Genomic DNA, 19,461 nt, shown 5'->3' with positions numbered 1-19,461 from the left:
ATTTCTTGATAAACCAGATGAGTTCTGACATATTACTTATAAGCATCCTCTTTCTATTCATATTCAGTGACTGATTAAATTTTCAGGGTCAGCAGTGACTGTTGTCAATAAATCAGTTCACAAAGCCAGCTGTGTGTGTGTTTCTGCACATGTAACTATTTAAATGCTGTGTGTGTATTTCTGCATTTACATTTTTGTGTACATGTGTATATATATATATATATATATATATATATATATATATATATACACATATGCAGCCCATATATACATATATATATAAATATATAGATATGTAGCAATCAAGCAAGTTGATTGCATGCGTGAGTCCTTGAGGAAAACAGACATCCCTGCTTGCTTCTCCACGCAGTAGGTCAACACCTCAGCTCACCCATCCATTTTCATTAGACGTTAATGACAGGAGTGGAGGGGTGGACAGGCCACAGAGAAAGAAAGATTGAGAGAGTGAAAGGATATAGTTATGGTCCCAGTGGAAAGTCTATCAAACCACTTTCTGCCGTCCTCGACCATAAAACTCCCTCTGCTCACGTTACATAATCCTTCCACTACTATACACTACTAGCACATTGTCAGCTATCGAGTAGATGTGGCCAGTTGCTTAATATCAACATTAGCGTTTCCACTGTGCGTTTGCAATATTGATGTACAAGAGTTGAGAGCAGCAAAACTGCACATAAAAGCATGTTTCCCACTTGAGAATTCACCTCGTCTTAGTGTGGCTCAGTCAATGTGGGTTGCAACACCTCTGCCAAGTCATCTCCATCTGAAAGGCATTCGGGGCACCTGTTCATCCTGGCGGTATCCGCATGTCTACAGACAGCGCTCTTCCAATTGCAGTAAACCCACTCCAGAAACACGATTTCATCCTCGCTGCCTTCACCATGTTCTTTCATTCTGCGCTGTATCTAGGTCAGTCAGTGTACAGAGCCAAGCTGCGGCCATGTGTGGTCAAGTGGGGAGAAGTAAAGCATTTGATGATGTATGAAAGCTGGGTGACAAGATATTAATCTGACCAAACAGCTCCTTCAGTCTAAAATCTATCCTGCACCCCAATTTTTTAAGGAATGGAAAAAAACAACAATGTTCAATCTTGTTGCTGAAGGTGAAAGCTGCAAAATGAACAACAGGCCAGACTGCTTCTCTGCATATTTGGTTCTACCGATCCTTCATGGCTTGATCGAAAAAGCTGGACTTACGGATCAATAGCAGGAGAAAGCAAGGGACATCACATGTAACTGAATAGCTGGGAGTCAATATTTGATGCTTTTATACAGGATGCAACTAGTTTTCATGCCTTAGCATGTTTGGTAATTCAATAAGAGGCATGATTTCCTCCACTGCCTCCACAAATAAAACTTACAAGGAATGACAAAAGCATCTATCTCCACTATCCTCAATATTTGTCCTGTTTTATGAACAATCTAGTTTACGAGCCTGTCGTCTTGCTTTGGGAAGATCCTGTGACTTATAAAATAGAAAGCACTCCTTCCTGCTTCAAGCATAGCGACACTTCCAGCAAATCTCGTCCCACACTGGCAGTAATATTGCTTAACACACTGTGAGTGCTATAAAATACCGTCAATCCATGATATCATGCTAAGTGTATCCTCATTCTGGTGTGCAGAAGCCGTCGCAGATGGAATGGGAGCATTCGCTGAAGGGTGAAGAGAATGAAATGAAGAAATTCACTCAACGCTTGACTCATCCACAAGCAAGACGAGAAAATGATCACTTCATTGGTGCATCCGAGAGAGAAGTAAAACATTACATTGGCCATCAGGCAATGGTGAGTTCACAAACACACAGCTGTTGTTGCTCTGGTGTGATACTGCAGACATTTAATGCATTTGTGGGGCGCCATAAGCTAGATCGCAGCTCCACTTAATTATAGGATAATGATACCTGGGATAAGAGAATTATAGGCAATGGGTTTTATGTGCAAGAAATGTAACATATGCAGCACGGATTATGCTAAAACATTATTTAAGGATGAGACAATAACAGCTCCACCGGGGAACAGAAGCCTCTCCTGACGGTAACAAAGCAATTTTCAGAACGGCTTATTTGTAGGTTCATCTTAAATTTGGCTGGTTTTGTGCAGGGAGGAGGCAAAAAAGGGCAGTGCACATACCTTCGCATCTCTATGTTTCACACGAGAGATTTTAGAATTTCTGCAAACTATAATTGGACCTCAAGCCTCACAGTAAACAAATGCTACCTTCCCTGCAGATTATTATTTCATTAATCTGTTTGATGTTTGGAGCGGTACTGGATTAAGGTGCCTCAGCAGTGGGCCATTTCACTCCAGTCTCTCACTCTCTCGGCTCTCTAATGTAGTAACAGATTTAACCATGAAGAAACACCCCACTAGCAGTGGAATGAACAATGGTTAAAAGGCCTTGGTTTCCTTTCGGTTCCATTAATATCAGTCAGTTGAAAATCCATCCCCCAACATGTCGGAATAAAAGATGATGGTTTAATTGCGATAATGTGTGCAAGCCTGTTACAGTGTCTCATGATGCGTGTGTGTTTGTGCATGTGTGCAAGCATGCTCAGAAGGCTTGCATGTCGTGCATGTCGAAAAATGACATGTTCTCTCCACGCACTCATCGAGCTGATGTAGCACTGCAACCCTAAATCAACCATGGCGCATGAACACTTGTCATTGTAGCAGCAATTTCCAATACACGGCTCATCGTCAAGGAAATTGTTTCAAGAGAGTAACACACACTCCCAAACACACACACACACACGTGCAGACTAAAAATAGCAGTTGCCTTACCTTTCTGTACACTATCATGTTGGGGGACTCATCCGCTACCCCGTTGGTCCCCTGCCCACCGCTGTTGGTCTGTGCCATGATCCAGTGAGTAAATCTGCCACAGGAAATGTCAGGTGCTCCTAGTGTGGACAGAATGGATATTTTGGTCCATCAGAAGAACAATGGAGCCTGAACATGACTTGCCCTTACCTTGCCAAGAAGAGAGCAATTTACATGACTTGTGGCCGGGGATCACGTTTCAACATGTTTGACATTTCCACATGGAACAGATGTGCAGAGCTTCTTACTCTGCCACATGTGTTCACATTTCACAAGGTCTTGACAAGGACATTTTTTTTGTAAGAAAGGGGGCTGATTTTGAAGGAGGTATGGCTGCTGGTGTATGTGAATTCCCAGTGAAAGGGGCAAAAGTTCGACTTGAAAAGCAATGATTGACACCGCTCAGGACCGATCACTCTATTCTCAGATAAAAAATCAATGTCTGAAACAGTGACAACCTTTTACTGTTTGTTGACATCAGAGGATTCAGCCGATAGCCTCGCGCCCTATACACGGCGCCCACTATGCATCCTGAGACTGCAAATGGCAAGATCGGGTGAGGTGAAGACCCGGACCCTGACAACGGCGAATGCAGTAAAACAACACGCCGTCCCTGGAGGAGGTAGGCTACTCTACAATGCAGCTTAGATACGTGCATTCGGCTGGAGCAGCCATAGTCGGAGCGTGCTAGGTCTGTGCAAATGCAACGGATACCGTGTGCACGTTCCAGCTTCATCATTCTTTCTCCCCCCTTACGACACCCGCACGACGTCTTTGGGAGGTTTAGTCTGCAACACTAAATAGCCTATAGCATGGAAACAGCGAAGTCATGTAACCTGGTCTTAACGTGAGGATGCTGTGTGTGTTTGTCTCACCGCGAGCCTCAGTCCGTTTCAGCACCTTGGACAGCTGCCGCAAAAAAAAAAAAAAAAAAAAAAAAAAAAAAAAAAACCACCCGCTATCGTCCCTCTCCTTAATCATGAATAGCGCGTAAATACACAGACATCCACGGCGACATCGGTCACCGGAGGAGAAGGAGGGAGAGGGAGTGGGAGGGAGGGGGGCTTACCTGAAAAAACGCGCAGTCCGCTGTAGGACTCCCGAATCCTTGCAGAGGTGGAAGCCTGGTCCTTCGCGTTCAGTATGTCAACTGGCGGACATAGGAATGCGAGGATTATTCATCGGCAGCGCGAGGAGGCAGACATTCGGTGGACACTTGGTGTGGTAAAGCTTTCTGCCTCTGTCTCTCCTCTCCTCTTCTCCCAAACGATGCTCAGAAGCACGGGCGCGCCACCCCGGAGCGCCGAGAACGCGCATCGATCCATGACCAATAGCGTGTGAAGAATAAATTACAACCCGTTTTGGAGACATAGTACGGCTATGTGGTTTTTTTTGTTTTGTTTTGTTTTTTCCCCCGGCTCAAAATGCATTCACATATGCACCACGGTGAAAGGCGGGTTCAGAAAGTCGAGATAGAATAGACTTTGGGTGTATGAATATTTCAACAATCGGAATCTTCTATCAGGGGTCAAGACGGGACAAAATATTCATTATCAGTTTTTTCTGAACCAGGAGGAGAGAGTGTCTTTTCATGTGTAGCCTGTGCCAAACAGGGATGGGATTCAGAGGCTTGACAGCTTTCCCTGAATCAAAAGTGGAACGTTATTTACTCAAGTTTTTAAGCAACATTGTGAGGAATTAAAGTATTTAGATTTGATGCTCCTTCATTTGTGGCCTACACAGAGTGAAAATATAATATACAATGCAGTTATACAATAAAAACCTGCCAACAACACATGAAATAGGTGGAGTTAGCTCCACCGCATGGGCTATTATCCAATTATATAATAATGTAGCACTGACAGAGCTCATTTCTCCTGCATGGCGATATATATATATATATATATATATATATATATATATATATATATATATATATATATATATATATATATTAACCTGTTCATTGAGATTATACAAAATGATTATAATAATTCACTAAACCAAAAGCTGCAAAACTGTAACTTTATAAAATACTAGTTTTTGAGAATAATAAACATATCAGACAAACAAAATTAAGTAATGCCAATATACAAAAAAGGGGGAAGAAAATAATGAAAAAGAAAAAAAAGAAAAAGATTATGTACTCATTCCTACAGGTTCAAGTAGTCAACTCTGTTCTGTGAGACCCATGTGACAGGACAGATGCTTAACCAGCCTGTAATTTGCTTTAGGCATGCTTAATCCCCCTTAATGTAAACTCTGACCTCAAGTTTTTAAGTAAAACATAATAGCCTACAAAATGGCTTAAAGATAAGCCATAGGACAGAGGAGTCCACCTCCTCCAGTTGAGAAGAGTAAGGCCATCAAGCCATCAAGGTAAAAGTGGCAACATCATAGATCTCTGTGGAGCACACTGGGCCTTCTGGTCTAACTAAGAGGGCGGTAGTAGGCTCAAGTTCAATGTTGGTGTCATACATGTCGCTAAGGAACTGAGAGACCTTTTCCCATTGTTGTACATGACCAGGCAATGTGCCACCAAGTTGCCTCTGTAAGCTAACACTGATCACATGTGTGTCACAGCACCTGGAAAATATCTCCGCTAACTTCCCCTTGGTAAAGTGAAAACACTGAGTTGTCTTGAATTGTGTGAACAAGTAAACTTGGTTCAGAATAGTATACCGCTGGGACACGTCTAGGTCTTGCTCCTTAAGTATTTCAATATTATTTGTAGACTGGGGATTTACAATCAATTATCAGATAAATCCAGGAGATGGTGCCTTTGTTCCTGGCATTATACCCTAACAATTTGTCTAAAGGCATCCTCAGGGGTTGTTCAGGATAAAAATGATAACCTTTTTGTACAAAGTGCCTGATCTGTCGGTATCAAAACTGGAATGGGGGCAGTGCAAATTTCTGTGACAGTTGCTGAAATGACACCCCATTCGTGAATAAATCCTTGATGACTTTAATCCATTTCTGTGCCTGGCTCGAAAGGCCAAGTCTGATTAAGAGGGGATAAAAAGGTGGTTTGAAAGGACAAGGGACTTTAACAAAGCTCTCTGCCATCCAAAGTGGTTCCTAAATTGTATCCAGACCTTGCAAGTGTGGGTGACCCCAGGGTTTTCAGCTTTCAGCTTCTAGTGCTAAGAGGCGAGGAAGCTAATACCAGAAGGTGAGGGGGCAGTTTGAAAATTCCATTTCAACCCAAAGAGAAGCATTTGCATCTATACCACTATTTGCCCACATGATCACCTTCTGAATATTACGCGTCCAATAATAGTGAAGGATGTTTGACATTCCCATTACTCCCAGTTTCTTTGACAAGTGGGGTTTTACCATCCCATATGAAGGTGGACAGAATTTGGTCGAATGTCAAAGTGTTTTTTAAAAATGAACAGAGGTATATTTTGAAATCAATAAATAAATCTAGGAGGAACGTTCAACTTTATTTGATTAAATCAACCAGCTAGTGATAGGGGCAACAGACTCCAATGGTTTATATCCTGCTTACACTGGTCAGTTAGTGGCATGAAGTTCAGCTTGTACAGCATTGGAAAAGCGGGAAACCACCACACCCAAATAATTCAACTGTTAAGTCACTCTTTTTAATTGGAAGTACAATGGAATACTGAGAGCGGCTCAGTGGCCTACCAACATATAGAAGGAGGTCATCAGCGTACAAGGAAAGTTTGTGTGTAATATTGTGCCGTATAATCAGTTCAGACTTTTGGGAAGGTGGCCTGTGAAAAACAATCGTTTAAATGAAAAGTCATCAGGATGGGACATGCAAATGTTTTAAAGAATTCAACCAGGAACCCATCCGGACCAGGTGATTTAGCAGACTGGATGTTTTTGATGGCTGCCCAAAACTTCCTCAACTGACAAAAGTTGTTTTTTCTGAGATTCCTCAGAAAGCTCTAATTCAGGCATGTCAAACTGATTCCATAAAGGGCCGTGTGGCTGCAGGTTTTCATTCCAACCAAGGAGGAGCACACCAGGCCAACCAATCAACATTAAGGGATCACTTAGTTATCAGCTGAAGAGATCAGCTGATTAATTGATTCCAGCCTGGGGTGCTCCTCCTTGGTTGCAGTTTGGGCAAGAAGCCTACCTGCTCTTTCACTGAACTCATTAAACATATGCTGTGGGATGTTTCTATCAAAACATTAGTCTCAATATAAAAAACTTAATTTGGGATCAGATGTAGGTCTAGACTACTATCCAACAGTAGAAGAGAATCCAAGCACCACAGTTTGAATGAAGCCAGCTGGTCAGTGAAAACCAACTCAAAAGACAGAGGGGCATGATCTGATATCAGACTGGAAGAGGGTTTAAACCTTGCATCTAAAATAAAATAATTAATCCATGAAAAGTAGCAGTGAACTGGCGAAAAGAAGGAAAAGAACTTATCTTCTGGGAAATGAAAACGTCAGGGCTCGGCCATCTGATATTGGTCATGAAGATGGAAACGGCTATGGTTGTTTTAAACAAGGGCGAGGATCTGTCAAGTTTAGGGCATAGCACGCAGTTAAGATCCGGCCCAATTTCAGGGATAATTGAGAAGAATGAGTTAATAAAACCACTATCGTTCCAACTGGGTATATACACTGGCAAAAATTACAGGCTTGCTGAATAGTTGACCAGTCACGATGACAAACCTGCCATTTGGGTCTGCAATCGTTTGTTCATTTTCAAAAGAGATACCTTTGTGTGTATACACACACACACACACACACCAGATTAGCATTTATTTCATTATAAGGAATAGCCAGGGGTATGTAGAAGAGCTGAAAATGTATTTTTTACCTGCATATGATAAGGTATTTCACTCAAATTCAGCACGTGTTTTAAACTAATGTCCATGAAACTGTGTCAGACACTGATTGCAAATGTAAGAAAATGTTAGTTCATAAATTAGCTATGCATTTCTGTGATTCAATGCATCCAGTGCTGCATGAAATAAGTGAATAAATAAATAGAAAATCTCTTAATTTGCTGCAATCTGTGGCTTTGAGGTATGCAGCAGTCCAGGCGTGAAAGATGACAGATGTGCCCCCTTTCCCTATGTACTGTATGTGTTTGTATGTTCTATTTTCTGTCTTCCTTTCCTCTCTCTTTGTGCAGGATTGAAGCTCTGTGCCAACAATGTTTGACCATCATGTGCTTATAACCACTTTGCAAAGACAGATCGGTTACGTACCCGGACAGCAGTAGATGTTAGACCCTTGGGGAAAACTGTGTCGACTACCGTCCATATTAAATCCAGTCTTTGCATTATTCTCCTTGTTTCCTTACCATCTGTTATGATGATCATCTGTTTGTGTGCTTCTTTTAAAAGTGGATGTGCTGCTAATGGTTCCGGCAGGTTTCCAAGTCGCTTAATACCTCCTTAAAAACATGCAGCCTAGATTCTTCTGTACTAAATACACCCAGCTCTTCAGTTTATTGGGAAATTTTGGAGAAAGCTCCTTTTATTCAGGTCAACAGCGATGTCATATATATATATATATATATATATATATATATATATATATATATATATATATATATATATATATATATATACAGATTCACCCACAGTTAAGTTCTTGGATCTCTGTTATTCCACTCGATAGTATATCGATTACACTCTAATAGAGTTAGAAATGTTGGTGTTGGAATCAGATTTGAGTTTCAGCAGCCATGTTAAAATTAGTAATAATAATGAGCCGTTTATCATCTACAAACAGCATATGTTAGAAGTTCCATGTCCATACAAGATTCAGGGAGACTTGTTTATGCCTTCATCCACATTTTTCCCTCGTTTGCTTTTCCCAACAGACCAACCGATCCCCATGGACCCTTTCAGGATGCTGCTGCATGACCCGTTCTTACCTCTTTCGACCTGCTTCCAGTTAGTTATAGAACAGACATTAAAGTACTGCTGTTAGTTTATAAATCACTTAATGGCTTAAGGCCAAAATACATCTCTGATATGCTTGAAGAATATAAACCCAGTAGGCCCCTTAGATCTTCAGGAAGCCGTGAGCTAGAAGTGCCTTGAGTCAAAACCGAACACTGTGTTGGATTAGGCTATTATGCTGCACACAGAATGAATCAGCTTCCTGATGATCCTAAATGCACCAAAACTTCAGCCCTTTTCAAATCTAAACCTAAATAGTACTCATTATCCTGCACCTTTGAGTCTTTATATTATCTGCTGTGCCTTTATTTCCCTTCTTAAATGTATTACTGTTCTGCACTAATATTGTACAATTTTTTTTTTTTATTGCTATTTTGTGTTGTCGGAAATTGCTTGGCTCTCCTGTCACTTGAGGGCTGACAGTGCCAAATGTGCAAGTGTGTTTGATTTCATAGCTACGTGTGGAGGAGAACCAGCACAGATTCCATTGTGTTTTGCGTAAAAATAACATATGAAGAGTAAAATTTGTGGCAAGAGATTTTTAGAGGATTTTACATCTCGTCTCCACTCTAAAGATGATGTCACACTCTCTGAACATTTCACCTCATGCACACTAAAGGAAAAATTTGATAAGGGCTAAAATAAAAGCATAAATAATATGAAAATTTTGAATTAATGTGAGTAAGTCCCAATTCTGAATGGCTGAAAGTATGAATGAATAGATGAATTAAAGGTCTAAATGCTTCAGACTTTACTGCTAAAACATTTTTTCATAGAAGTGCATTTGCTGTGAACTGTATTTGAAACTGCCTATTATACGAGCAGTGCATACTGATTTGGCCAAAATGTAACATGTGCTATAAAGTATGCAAACGGAAGCAAAGTCTTCAGCATGCCAAAAATACCAGGATGTTGTATCGATTCAGCAAAAATCTCCAGTGTGAAGGTAGAACAGTCTATCCCACCTTCTGTGTCCCACAATGCAAAGCGCTGGAACAGTCACAACAACCAAGGGAGTTTTTTTTTCCAATTAATTTCAGAGAATATTATAAGTTTTTTCCACTGTAACTAAACTTCAAAGTGGAATATTTTCAAAAAAGTAAGAATGGAATTGAATTGTTAAATAAAACTCATATGAGTATATATAAAAGATTTTGAATATGTTAAGATAGATAGATAAGACTTTATTAATCTCACAATGGAGAAATTCACTGTTACGAGTGCAAAACGCGTGCATTGTTTGAATCGTGGCTGGGAGCCACACGTATTTCGGGGAACGGTCCCTTTAAGTGGCTTGGCTGAAAACTCGAATTCCCACAATGCACCGGTTCTATTCTTCGTCGTCGAACAAAATCGCGGAAACAAAAGAAATAATCAGTTTGTCAAAACAAATAACACCGAGTCGGCAGAAAGTGAGCGCAGTTGTAGCTGACAGCTGTAAAAGTTAACACAGTAGCTTCTCTAACCCCGCCTGAAAGATCTGCCATGGCTTTGAAAAGAATACAGAAGGTAAGAGTAGTCGTCCTTCCGTAATTTATTTAATGTACATAAGAGGTTGGAGCGATACGGAAGCGTCGCTCTAACGTTAGCTCGTCAGTCATCTAATAGCATTTATTTGCTAGCCTAACGTGGTAGATTACTGTACAGGCGTTTTGTACGTCTGTTAACGCTATGGAATTAATTCGCAAAACAGCTTTTACTGCCAGCAACTCAGTTATTCATGCCAGTGGCGATGACACTACTCAGTTAGCTTAGCTAAGCAGTTAAACTTACATGCGCTAACTTGGCTTCCAGCTAAAGTTGGCCTAGCATGCGATTAATGTGAAAACACTTCAAGGTGTGTTCCTGGCTTCATGTCAATATATTTTCATTTCCTGAAATTTTAGTTAGTCGTTCGCTGATGTTCGTTTACAGATTATCAAACTGTTCATTTAGTTAGCATAGTAAAGTATAGTAACGCACATTGGGGCGGAAGTGGTTAAGTGCTTGTTGTTGATTTGTACAGGAGTTAAATGACTTACGGAGGGACCCTCCAGCTTCATGTTCAGCCGGACCTGTTGGAGAGGACTGTAAGTGAGACAACACCTGACATGTTTATAAACCTGTCACATTCTTACTTTTAATCGTGTAATCTGACACTGTCATTCCTGCTAGCAATATTGTTGTGCATTTGGGTCTGTGATGCTATGTGTCTGATTGTGAATATATATCCTTGATGCTAAATACTGTTCTCACAAATTATGTCCTCATCTTTGTTTTCTTTAGTATTTCACTGGCAAGCAAGCATCATGGGACCGGTGAGCTTTTTCTGGATTAGTTTCCTGTATTTTAAAAAAAATCAAGCTGCTTCTGGATCTCTTGACAATAGTGTTTTATGTTGACTTTACAGCCCTTTCTATTATGTATGGAGAGCACTGACTGGCACACTCTAAACCAATGTTCCTCACTGAAGCCCATGGCCTAATTTAGACAATAGGAGAAGGGGGGATACCATAATTTCTCAATTTAGACAAAGAAAATCTTCAACAACAGAAGGGCAAATAATAATATAAATGTGCGGTTGCTCTCTTACCGCAAATCGTATTTTATTCGATAAGGATAAGTACTAGGCATAGCTTAACAACCATTCACCCCTGTATTTCAGAATGACAGCCCGTATCATGGAGGAGTGTTCTTCCTTTCTGTCCATTTCCCCACTGACTATCCTTTTAAACCACCAAAGGTAAGATTTATCTTACAAATGAGTTAGCTCAAAAGCACATCACCATGTTATAACAGGCATGTATCACTATTTTTTCCTACATTTTTAGAGTAAATTAACCGACAATGAATTGTTGGTTGCAGCCCTGCTCAGAGAATGAATGATATATATATATATATATATTATATATATATATATATATATATATATATATTATATATATTATATATATTATATATTTATGAGTGTGTTCTCTGACAGAGACCCTATCTACCTTCAGAATCCAATTGAAAAACAGGTTACTTGATTTATTACTGCTTTGTTTGTCATTTTCATAGATTGCCTTTACGACAAGAATCTATCACCCAAACATAAACAGCAATGGTAGCATCTGCCTGGACATCTTGAGGTCACAGTGGTCACCTGCACTTACAGTATCAAAAGGTAACTAGCATCTACATGTTGCCGTACATTGCAGCATAGTACATATAGCAGCACTGCATAGGATCTGGTTTGTACCTAAGATTTACTTTGAAGTCAAATGGAAATACAGATTTGTTTGAAGGACCAGTATGTATGTTTTAGGAGGATGTATTGGCAGAAAATGGAAGAAATTGAATATAGTTCTCAGAATTATGTTTTCTCTAGTGTATAATCACCTGAAAATAAGAATTGTGTTTTCATTACCTTAGAGTGAGCTCTTTATATCTACAGAGAGAGTGGGTCCTCTTCCACGGAGTCTCCGTTTTTATACAGTAGCCTTGAATGGGCAAACCAAATACTGGGTCTAGAGAGTGTTTTTTGTCACTTTTGTAGCTACCATGGGTTCTTGTACACACTTGGAAAGGGAGGAGTGAGGGTATTGAGTTGGTTGAAATTCACAACCTCACAGTTAGACGCCTCTAAATCCTACACACTGGTCCGTTTATGTGATTTGACATACTTGAGATTAAATTAGGATGTTGAGGCAAAACATAACATAGGGAGGGAAAGCCAGAGATGGGTTTGTTACATCATATTAAACATAGCAAAACAGTGGAGCCCCTTGGGTGAAATAATCCAGTGTGCTTTCATCAAATCTGGATTCTTCCAAATGAATGATTTCCAGCCTCCGTGAACACTGGTAACAGGATTTTCAGCACTGATTATCCAGAAATGAACCTCTGTACCCTGTGTACTTTTGTCACTTTGAAAATTGTGAAATTTCAGGGTTTGCACTGCATAATTGGAAGAGCAAATGGGGGGGATGTTCAAATATCTGTGATGAAAGTAGTGGCTAAAAATACACTTTTTTCAGTGACCTAAACTAATGGAATTTTGATTTGGAGGTGCATAAAATCAAAGCTTGTCCATTTTTATTCAAATTGGTATATGGAGAATGAGCTCAGAAGTTGAAAAAGCCATTTCTGATTTAATTGAAATCTGTGTGCATACTGATTTTTGTTCCCTGTTTTTTTTTTCAGTTTTATTATCCATATGCTCTTTGCTATGTGACCCAAATCCAGACGATCCACTAGTGCCAGACATTGCACACATCTACAAATCAGACAGACAAAAGTGAGTACAAAGCCAAAGAATCCGGCATTTGGAAAAACTTCAGTCAACTGTTCTGTAGAAACTTCTTTTGATTCTCTTTTCTCTTTAGGTACAACAAAGTAGCCAGAGAATGGACTCAGAAGTATGCAATGTGAGGCTTCCCTGAACACCTCAAAAAAGTGACAGTACTGTTTCAACTGCTCATCCACACTGGTTCTAGTTGAGGTGTTTTATTCGCTTGAGGCACTTTCTCTACTCGGACTTTACTTGACTTAACTGTTTTTACTGTTTATTTTATTTTTCTCTTAAATTGGCATTATTATTATTATTATTATAATTATTAGTTGTGGTGAGATGGCCTGATGGTCTATTTTTCTTTTAATAGATTGTACAAGACTATACTGGATTTATTTTTCATCATTTTGCATTAAAAACATTAATCAAAAAGTGAATTGTAAACTGTTTCTTGGCAATACACATGAGTAAACTGAAGTTCTGACCTACCTTGCTGTGGCATAAAATACTTCCTTGTGTATATTCGTGTAACCAGGAAATCAGTTTGCCCCTTATTCTATCATTGACATGGCCACTAGGTGGTAGCCTTTACTTTTTACCGCCCAGCCCCTTTACATCAGGCAGTTTCTCTCTGGGACAACTTTTTCATGTTTGTGTTACATTTAATTCAGGTCCATTTAGTAAATGGTTATTTGTGTGGATAGTGGCTATTATAGTGTCTTGCTTTAGCAGTGAAATGAAAATGAGAAGAGATGTTCTGTCCATGATCCTCACCTCTGCTGCTTGCTGCACAGTTGCTGTTAAAGCTAGCATACACACATTTTATTGAGCAGTTCACTCATATTTCATCTCTGCAATGCTGTGTGATTTAGTCAGGCTACTGGGTTCAGTGAGGACTAGTCGTACACAAAGTGTTGGCCCTCAGATTTTCAACTCTTTTGACCTGCCAGAAGAAAAACAAGAACTGAAATCAAACATTGAAAAATAATTGAGCAACTGAATGCAGATGATGTTTTTTTCTCAAGATTAACATCAAATTGTCAGGTACATGGTAATATCCACCTTTAATCTCAAATGATGGACGTTTTCACTCCACATAAGCAAGACATGGACTGAGAGCGAGCCGTGGTACTGCAGCACTACGGGTAATTGGCTTTGTGATAAAAGCTCCAGCTGTCAGATTAAGGTTGTCGACATGGGGTTATCTGAAGTCTGACATGGCTGGCAAGTGAGACTCTCACCTGAGTTAATTTAAATAAGAAGAATAACAATGACAGTTGAACATCACTGGCCTGGAAGGTTCCTGTCGCTAAGGACAAATCCTAATACAAAATATAGAGAATTTTAATCGAAATGAGCTGAAACCATAAAAATGTAGATTTAACATATGGAAAACTGCATTTAACAAAGCTGTACATCACTGGAAACGAATCATTTCCTGGTCTCAGCATTAAAAAAAAAAAAAAAACAATCACATTTTTATAGCAAATTTCAAACTTTCTACTGTGCACCGGGTGTAATGACCTTTATCAAACCTGCTGGTGCTGTTTTACTTTATTCAACATCAGCACATACACAGCATCTTTGTTCTCTGGATCGTGGCCCCTTTTCAAATCATTTTGACTTAATGTTAGCTCGCTCCACATTTGTTTTGCCTTCCCCTTCCTGTATTACTTCCCTTTACCCACTCTCAGGATGTATGATGTTTCCTCTATAAACCAATAAATTGGTTGCATGCGGTGTTATTATAAACCGCCAGCCTGACTGAAAAGTGGCGATGAAACACTCGAGTCAAGCCTGCCTTTGTGTTTAAGCGTTTATAGTGACTTTATTTCCATATCTAGTTGTGCTAAATTGACTATGAAATATGATTTTCAGCTCATAATGACTATGATTTTGTTTGCTAGAATTGGCTGTAATCCCTCTGCAGTTTCCCATAATAAAAGTCCAGGTCCCACAAAAGCACAAATTGAATCAAGTGAATTTCTCACAAATAGTGACTTGTGGAAGCCCTCGCAGGAGCCCGGGGGGGAGTGTTTGTGGGAGGAGTTCCGCTTCTCCCCCTCTCTCTTTTTTTTTTTTCCTCCTCAGGATGACACGTGAAACTTTCCCGAGGAGTTGGTTGGTACGTTTGCTGCGTGCTGTGCGGCGCTCCGTTAACTCGACAGACAACCTGGCCACTGGAGAAGTTTCTGCGCAGCGCAATGGCTGCCCAGTGCGACACTTTAAGCGGATACTTGCAGCAGTCGGACCATGGCTCCAACAGCGAGCGCAGCACCGACTCTCCCCTCCCGGGATCCGAGGAGGATTTGAGCGGACCCCATCCGCTGCCAGATCCGGAGTGGACTGAGGAGAGGTTTCGGGTGGACCGCAAGAAGTTGGAAATCATGTTATTAGGTAAAAAAAAAAAAAAAAAAGAAAGAAAAAAAAAAGAAAAAATCCAGTCACTAAGATGAAAGTTAGTGCGACTTTGAAGTGTTTTCACGTTGTTAACTTATATCCTGTCCACGTTTCATCTCATGTAACGTTAATTGTAGCCTGTCGTCGATTCCGAGAACTGCCCTTTGTTTATTTTAGGCGCATAAAATGAAACTTTGCGTACATAATTACTACTTCCGGTAACTCAAAAATTTTAGCGCTCCTTGTTAGCATTGTTAGGAAACTTCTGATATCACGCGCGAGATCCGGAACGAATCAATTAGGGCAATTAAGTCGAGTCAATAAGCTTTTGGGTTCTCAATTAGCGCCACCACGTCACGAACAGCAGATAATGACATTTTGGACACTAATACAAGCTGATAGGTTCACAGTCATGTCAGCACGGATGTTGCCTCAAACTAAAGTTTAGACGGATCAGAGGACGTGAGAGTGACCGTGAGTGATGTCGTGCTGTGCTGGAGGAGGCAGTAACGCGCCCCGACCACAAGCTGTCGCTACACAAGCTCCCATGCTGTGCATTTGTTTTTACACTCGGCTGAAACTGACCCGAACATGCAGTTTTCTTCTCAAAGTGAAAGTCTGCACAAAGAGGCAGCTGATACAAAAGCTTTGGCTGACATTAACAAAAAAAAGGGACTGAAAGTTGTGATTGTAGGAAGAGGTTGTGTTAAAGTATACTAGCAACAAAATGACATTACTAATATTTAGATGGCTGCCACTGTGATACCAGACTCCTTTAAGAAAAATGGTTAAATTAATCAGCAAGTATTTTAATTATCAATTTGAGTTTGAGTATTTTTTTTTTTAAGAAAAAAACTGATTCCAGCTCCTTAAATGTGGATATTTTCTGCTTTCCTCACTCCTCTGTGACAGTGAGCTTAAAATCTTTGGGTTGCGGACAAAACAAAACATTTGAGGACGTCATCCTGGGCTTTGGGAACCACTAAGTGACGTTTTTCTCCATTTTCTGACATTTTATAGATCAAACGAGTAGTCGATGATTCCAGAAAATAATCAACAGTGAAAATAATCGTTAGTTGCAGCGGCGTATTACAGCGTGGTCTGTTGTGGTGATTAAATTTATTCCCTGCGTGATCCCTCTAATGACGTGCAAGTGACAGTGAACAGTTAAACAAGCGATGACAGGCTCATAAAGACCGGGCCGGCCAGTCTCTGTTGAGAGGTCCCTGGAAACGCAGAGGCTGAGGTTATTTATCACACATTTCAAAACACAGGAGTGTGCAACACTAGTGCCTTAGGTAAGAGGGCTGGATTCTCTATCAGTACTTCCAGAGAGACAGTCAGAGCTGAGAAGCAGCCAAACGGGACCTCAGGAGGAGGAACATTATCACTCATAATCAGACCATAATTAAAACAAGCACGATTTTAAGTGTGTCCACATTGCTGCTGAGCGTCGCCGGCGATATTCGTGCTTTAAATTTGGAGCGACCCTCAGCGAGCAGCTCGTCTTGATGGGAGTTCATCCTACACACACACACACAGACGTATGCACGCACACACGTAGTTCCCCCTGAGAATGTCCTGGTTGCTGCCTCGCTGTTCAGTACATTCCTCAAAGCTCCATGTCATCCCTAACTTCTTCCAGGAAAACAACTTAACCAGAGGCCGGCCCGAAATCCGAGCGTCCCGGACATACCATGCGCCACGTCTCCCGCCGTGCCCCAATGTGTCTGTGTGCGTGCGCGTCTGTATGTCTTACGTATAATCTATCCAGTCTACTGGGACTGTACAGTTTGTTAGTTTGGTCTCGAATCTCTGCCAACATCTTGTTTCCCAACTGCTGCATCATGACATCATGGCTGACATTGCTCATGTTGACATTGCAGCTGGGCTGTAGAATAGAAACGGCTGCTGTGCTCGACTGTCTGGTGAGTTGTAGGTGCAGGATTAAATGTCACACTATCTCAACTGTGAAACTGCTTTCACCTTTGACCTCTAGCCTTCAGGAAGAATCCAGGATGTCTGCTTGCATCATATGTAGCTGGGTTATCGCTTGGTGGATATTACGCAGTCCTGGCATGTGTTGAGCTTTGCACACGATGCACTAATTAGTTCAAAAAGCTCCAGCAATGGTTTGGATTTGTTTGCAACTCACTGGATCAGAGGTTGTCATCACCTTTTCCCTCATGTATCCGTAGGTGTAAATTCAAGTCCTAATAAATCGCTCTGTTAGTCTCATCCAGTTGGGTCAGAGCTTCGAAACATCTGGCTGTGTTTTGATTGGATAAGCTGTAGACTTTGAGGTGGTACATCATGTTCCGAGGGCCAGAGTTTGGACTATAATGAAATAATTTTATGGGAACTCCAGTGTATTTTTACTCAGCGTTTTATTGTCTGTGACGGTATCTCTGGCTTCTCTTTCCTGGAAAATTAAGTGTGCTGGCCGTTCGGCAAAGAGCCGCGGGTCCAATCATGCTGTGATCTCTTCCCAAACACCAGTAGCTCATCATCATCAGCTTTTTCGGCAGATCCAGGTGATGCGTCTGAGCTCGTTTGCATTCGGTGACGACCTGGTTCAGAATTGCTAAATATCGGAAGTGCTGTGACTTCAGATTATATTTCAGAGACGAATGTAAATCACTGCTTTGGAAACAGCATTCACAACCACCTCTTTTAGGAATCATTCTGTCACTGGCTAATTTTTAATTAAGCTGCTGTCATGTACACCTGCCTGTGTACAGTGTGGCCAAACATTAATTCACCGTCATGCATTTGCTCCTTACATGCGAGAGGAGTTTAGAGTGAAAGACGGTGACATTGTTTTGTTTATTTCAAATGGTGGAAAAAATCTGAAGTGATGGATTTATAAAGTGATATGTTTCACATACAAGGGATGTACTGTAGTATTATACATTATAGTATATTATACTGTGTATATTATACTATTTCAAATGGGTTAAATTTAAAATTGGGATGCAACTGACAATTATTTTCAAAATTCTTTTAGTCTGCCAGTTATTTTTTTGACTAATTGATTAACTGTTTAATGTATAAAAGGTCACAAAATAGTGAAAAATCTAAACTTTCCAGAGCACAAGATGACGTGTGTAAATGTCGTGTTTTGTCCAACATGCGGTTAAACTCCCAAAGATTTATAATATAAAACAAATCAGAGAAACTGAACTGCAATTTTTGCTTAAGGAATTATTTAGGAAATTTATGATCAAAATAATTGCTTATTAATTTTCCCTCAATCAACTAATCGATCAATGAGCTAATCATTGCAGCTCTCATTTAAAACAGATGATAGGAAAAAAAAGTCCTTACAGCATGAAGATGTTAAATATATTTTGTTTTTGATGCAGGGATTAAATGTAATTGCTGCAGTTCAGTTTCATTTGCATCCAATAAATAATAATCAGGCTGTATTGATCCAATCCCTTAATGTGATGTACACTGTACCCGACTCATGATTCATTGATCAGTGCCTGAATACTTGGATCAATTACTTTAGCTTTGCTACCTATTCATTAGTATTATGGTATGATGCAGGTTAACAGTATCTGACACTTTGCCAGATCACATGCTTTTGTCATGGACGTCGTGGCTGACACATCTTCACCAAAAGAATTGAAAACATCACAACCAGCATCACAACCGTATAGCAGATGACAGATAACAAAATACAGAAATGAAAATGTAATTTATGGATACATTTTAATGTACACATAAATGTTATATGCACATGTTTTTTTAAATATTTTCCTGTTTGAAATAGTTAGGATGGTAGAAAACTTATTATATATATGTACATCACTGTTCATTTCATTTCATTTTCTGAAAGATTTTACTATTCTATTTGTTTTTATCCATTTATTTGATTGACTCATGCAGAAGACAGACTGCCATAGTTTTTAAGGTTTTATGCTCAGAGGAATTTCACCTTCTCAATGTGGCTGAAATCTATGGCTATAATAAGATTCGGCAGTAACGACTTCTCCAACAACCAGTGATTGCTGATATTCACGCAGGTTGGTGCGTTTCCATTATACAGAAAAACAC

At 40.1% G+C, this 19,461-nt stretch overlaps 3 protein-coding genes across 3 annotated transcripts in view; 2 read left to right on the top strand and 1 right to left on the bottom strand.

The window, feature by feature from the left end:
• The window catches only part of rgs7a (regulator of G protein signaling 7a), a 49,739-nt gene extending 46,858 nt beyond the window's left edge, over positions 1-2,881 (bottom strand). The window contains exon 1 of the mRNA XM_041947012.1: positions 2,804-2,881. Coding sequence (XP_041802946.1) covers positions 2,804-2,881 — 78 coding nt within the window. The remainder of the gene's footprint in view (positions 1-2,803) is intronic.
• A 7,202-nt stretch (positions 2,882-10,083) lies between these two features.
• On the top strand, positions 10,084-13,509 carry LOC121614182 (ubiquitin-conjugating enzyme E2 D4-like). The gene is made up of 7 exons (XM_041947986.1): positions 10,084-10,256; positions 10,753-10,816; positions 11,013-11,044; positions 11,392-11,469; positions 11,787-11,892; positions 12,912-13,005; positions 13,094-13,509. The coding sequence occupies exons 1-7, from the start codon at positions 10,233-10,235 to the stop codon at positions 13,137-13,139; spliced, it is 444 nt and encodes a 147-aa protein (XP_041803920.1). The 5' UTR covers positions 10,084-10,232; the 3' UTR covers positions 13,140-13,509.
• Positions 13,510-15,167: 1,658 nt separating this feature from the next.
• LOC121613668 (protein bicaudal C homolog 1-like) overlaps positions 15,168-19,461 on the top strand; it is a 59,015-nt gene continuing 54,721 nt past the window's right edge. Inside the window, exon 1 of the mRNA XM_041947222.1 lies at positions 15,168-15,396. Within this exon, the coding sequence (XP_041803156.1) occupies positions 15,204-15,396 (193 nt within the window). The 5' untranslated portion in view covers positions 15,168-15,203. The remainder of the gene's footprint in view (positions 15,397-19,461) is intronic.

This window comes from Chelmon rostratus, chromosome 11 (genome assembly GCF_017976325.1).
Source record: "Chelmon rostratus isolate fCheRos1 chromosome 11, fCheRos1.pri, whole genome shotgun sequence".
Lineage (NCBI taxonomy): Eukaryota > Metazoa > Chordata > Actinopteri > Chaetodontiformes > Chaetodontidae > Chelmon > Chelmon rostratus.
The sequence above is the reverse complement of the archived record's forward strand: the minus strand, read 5'-3'. Positions and strand labels throughout refer to the sequence as shown.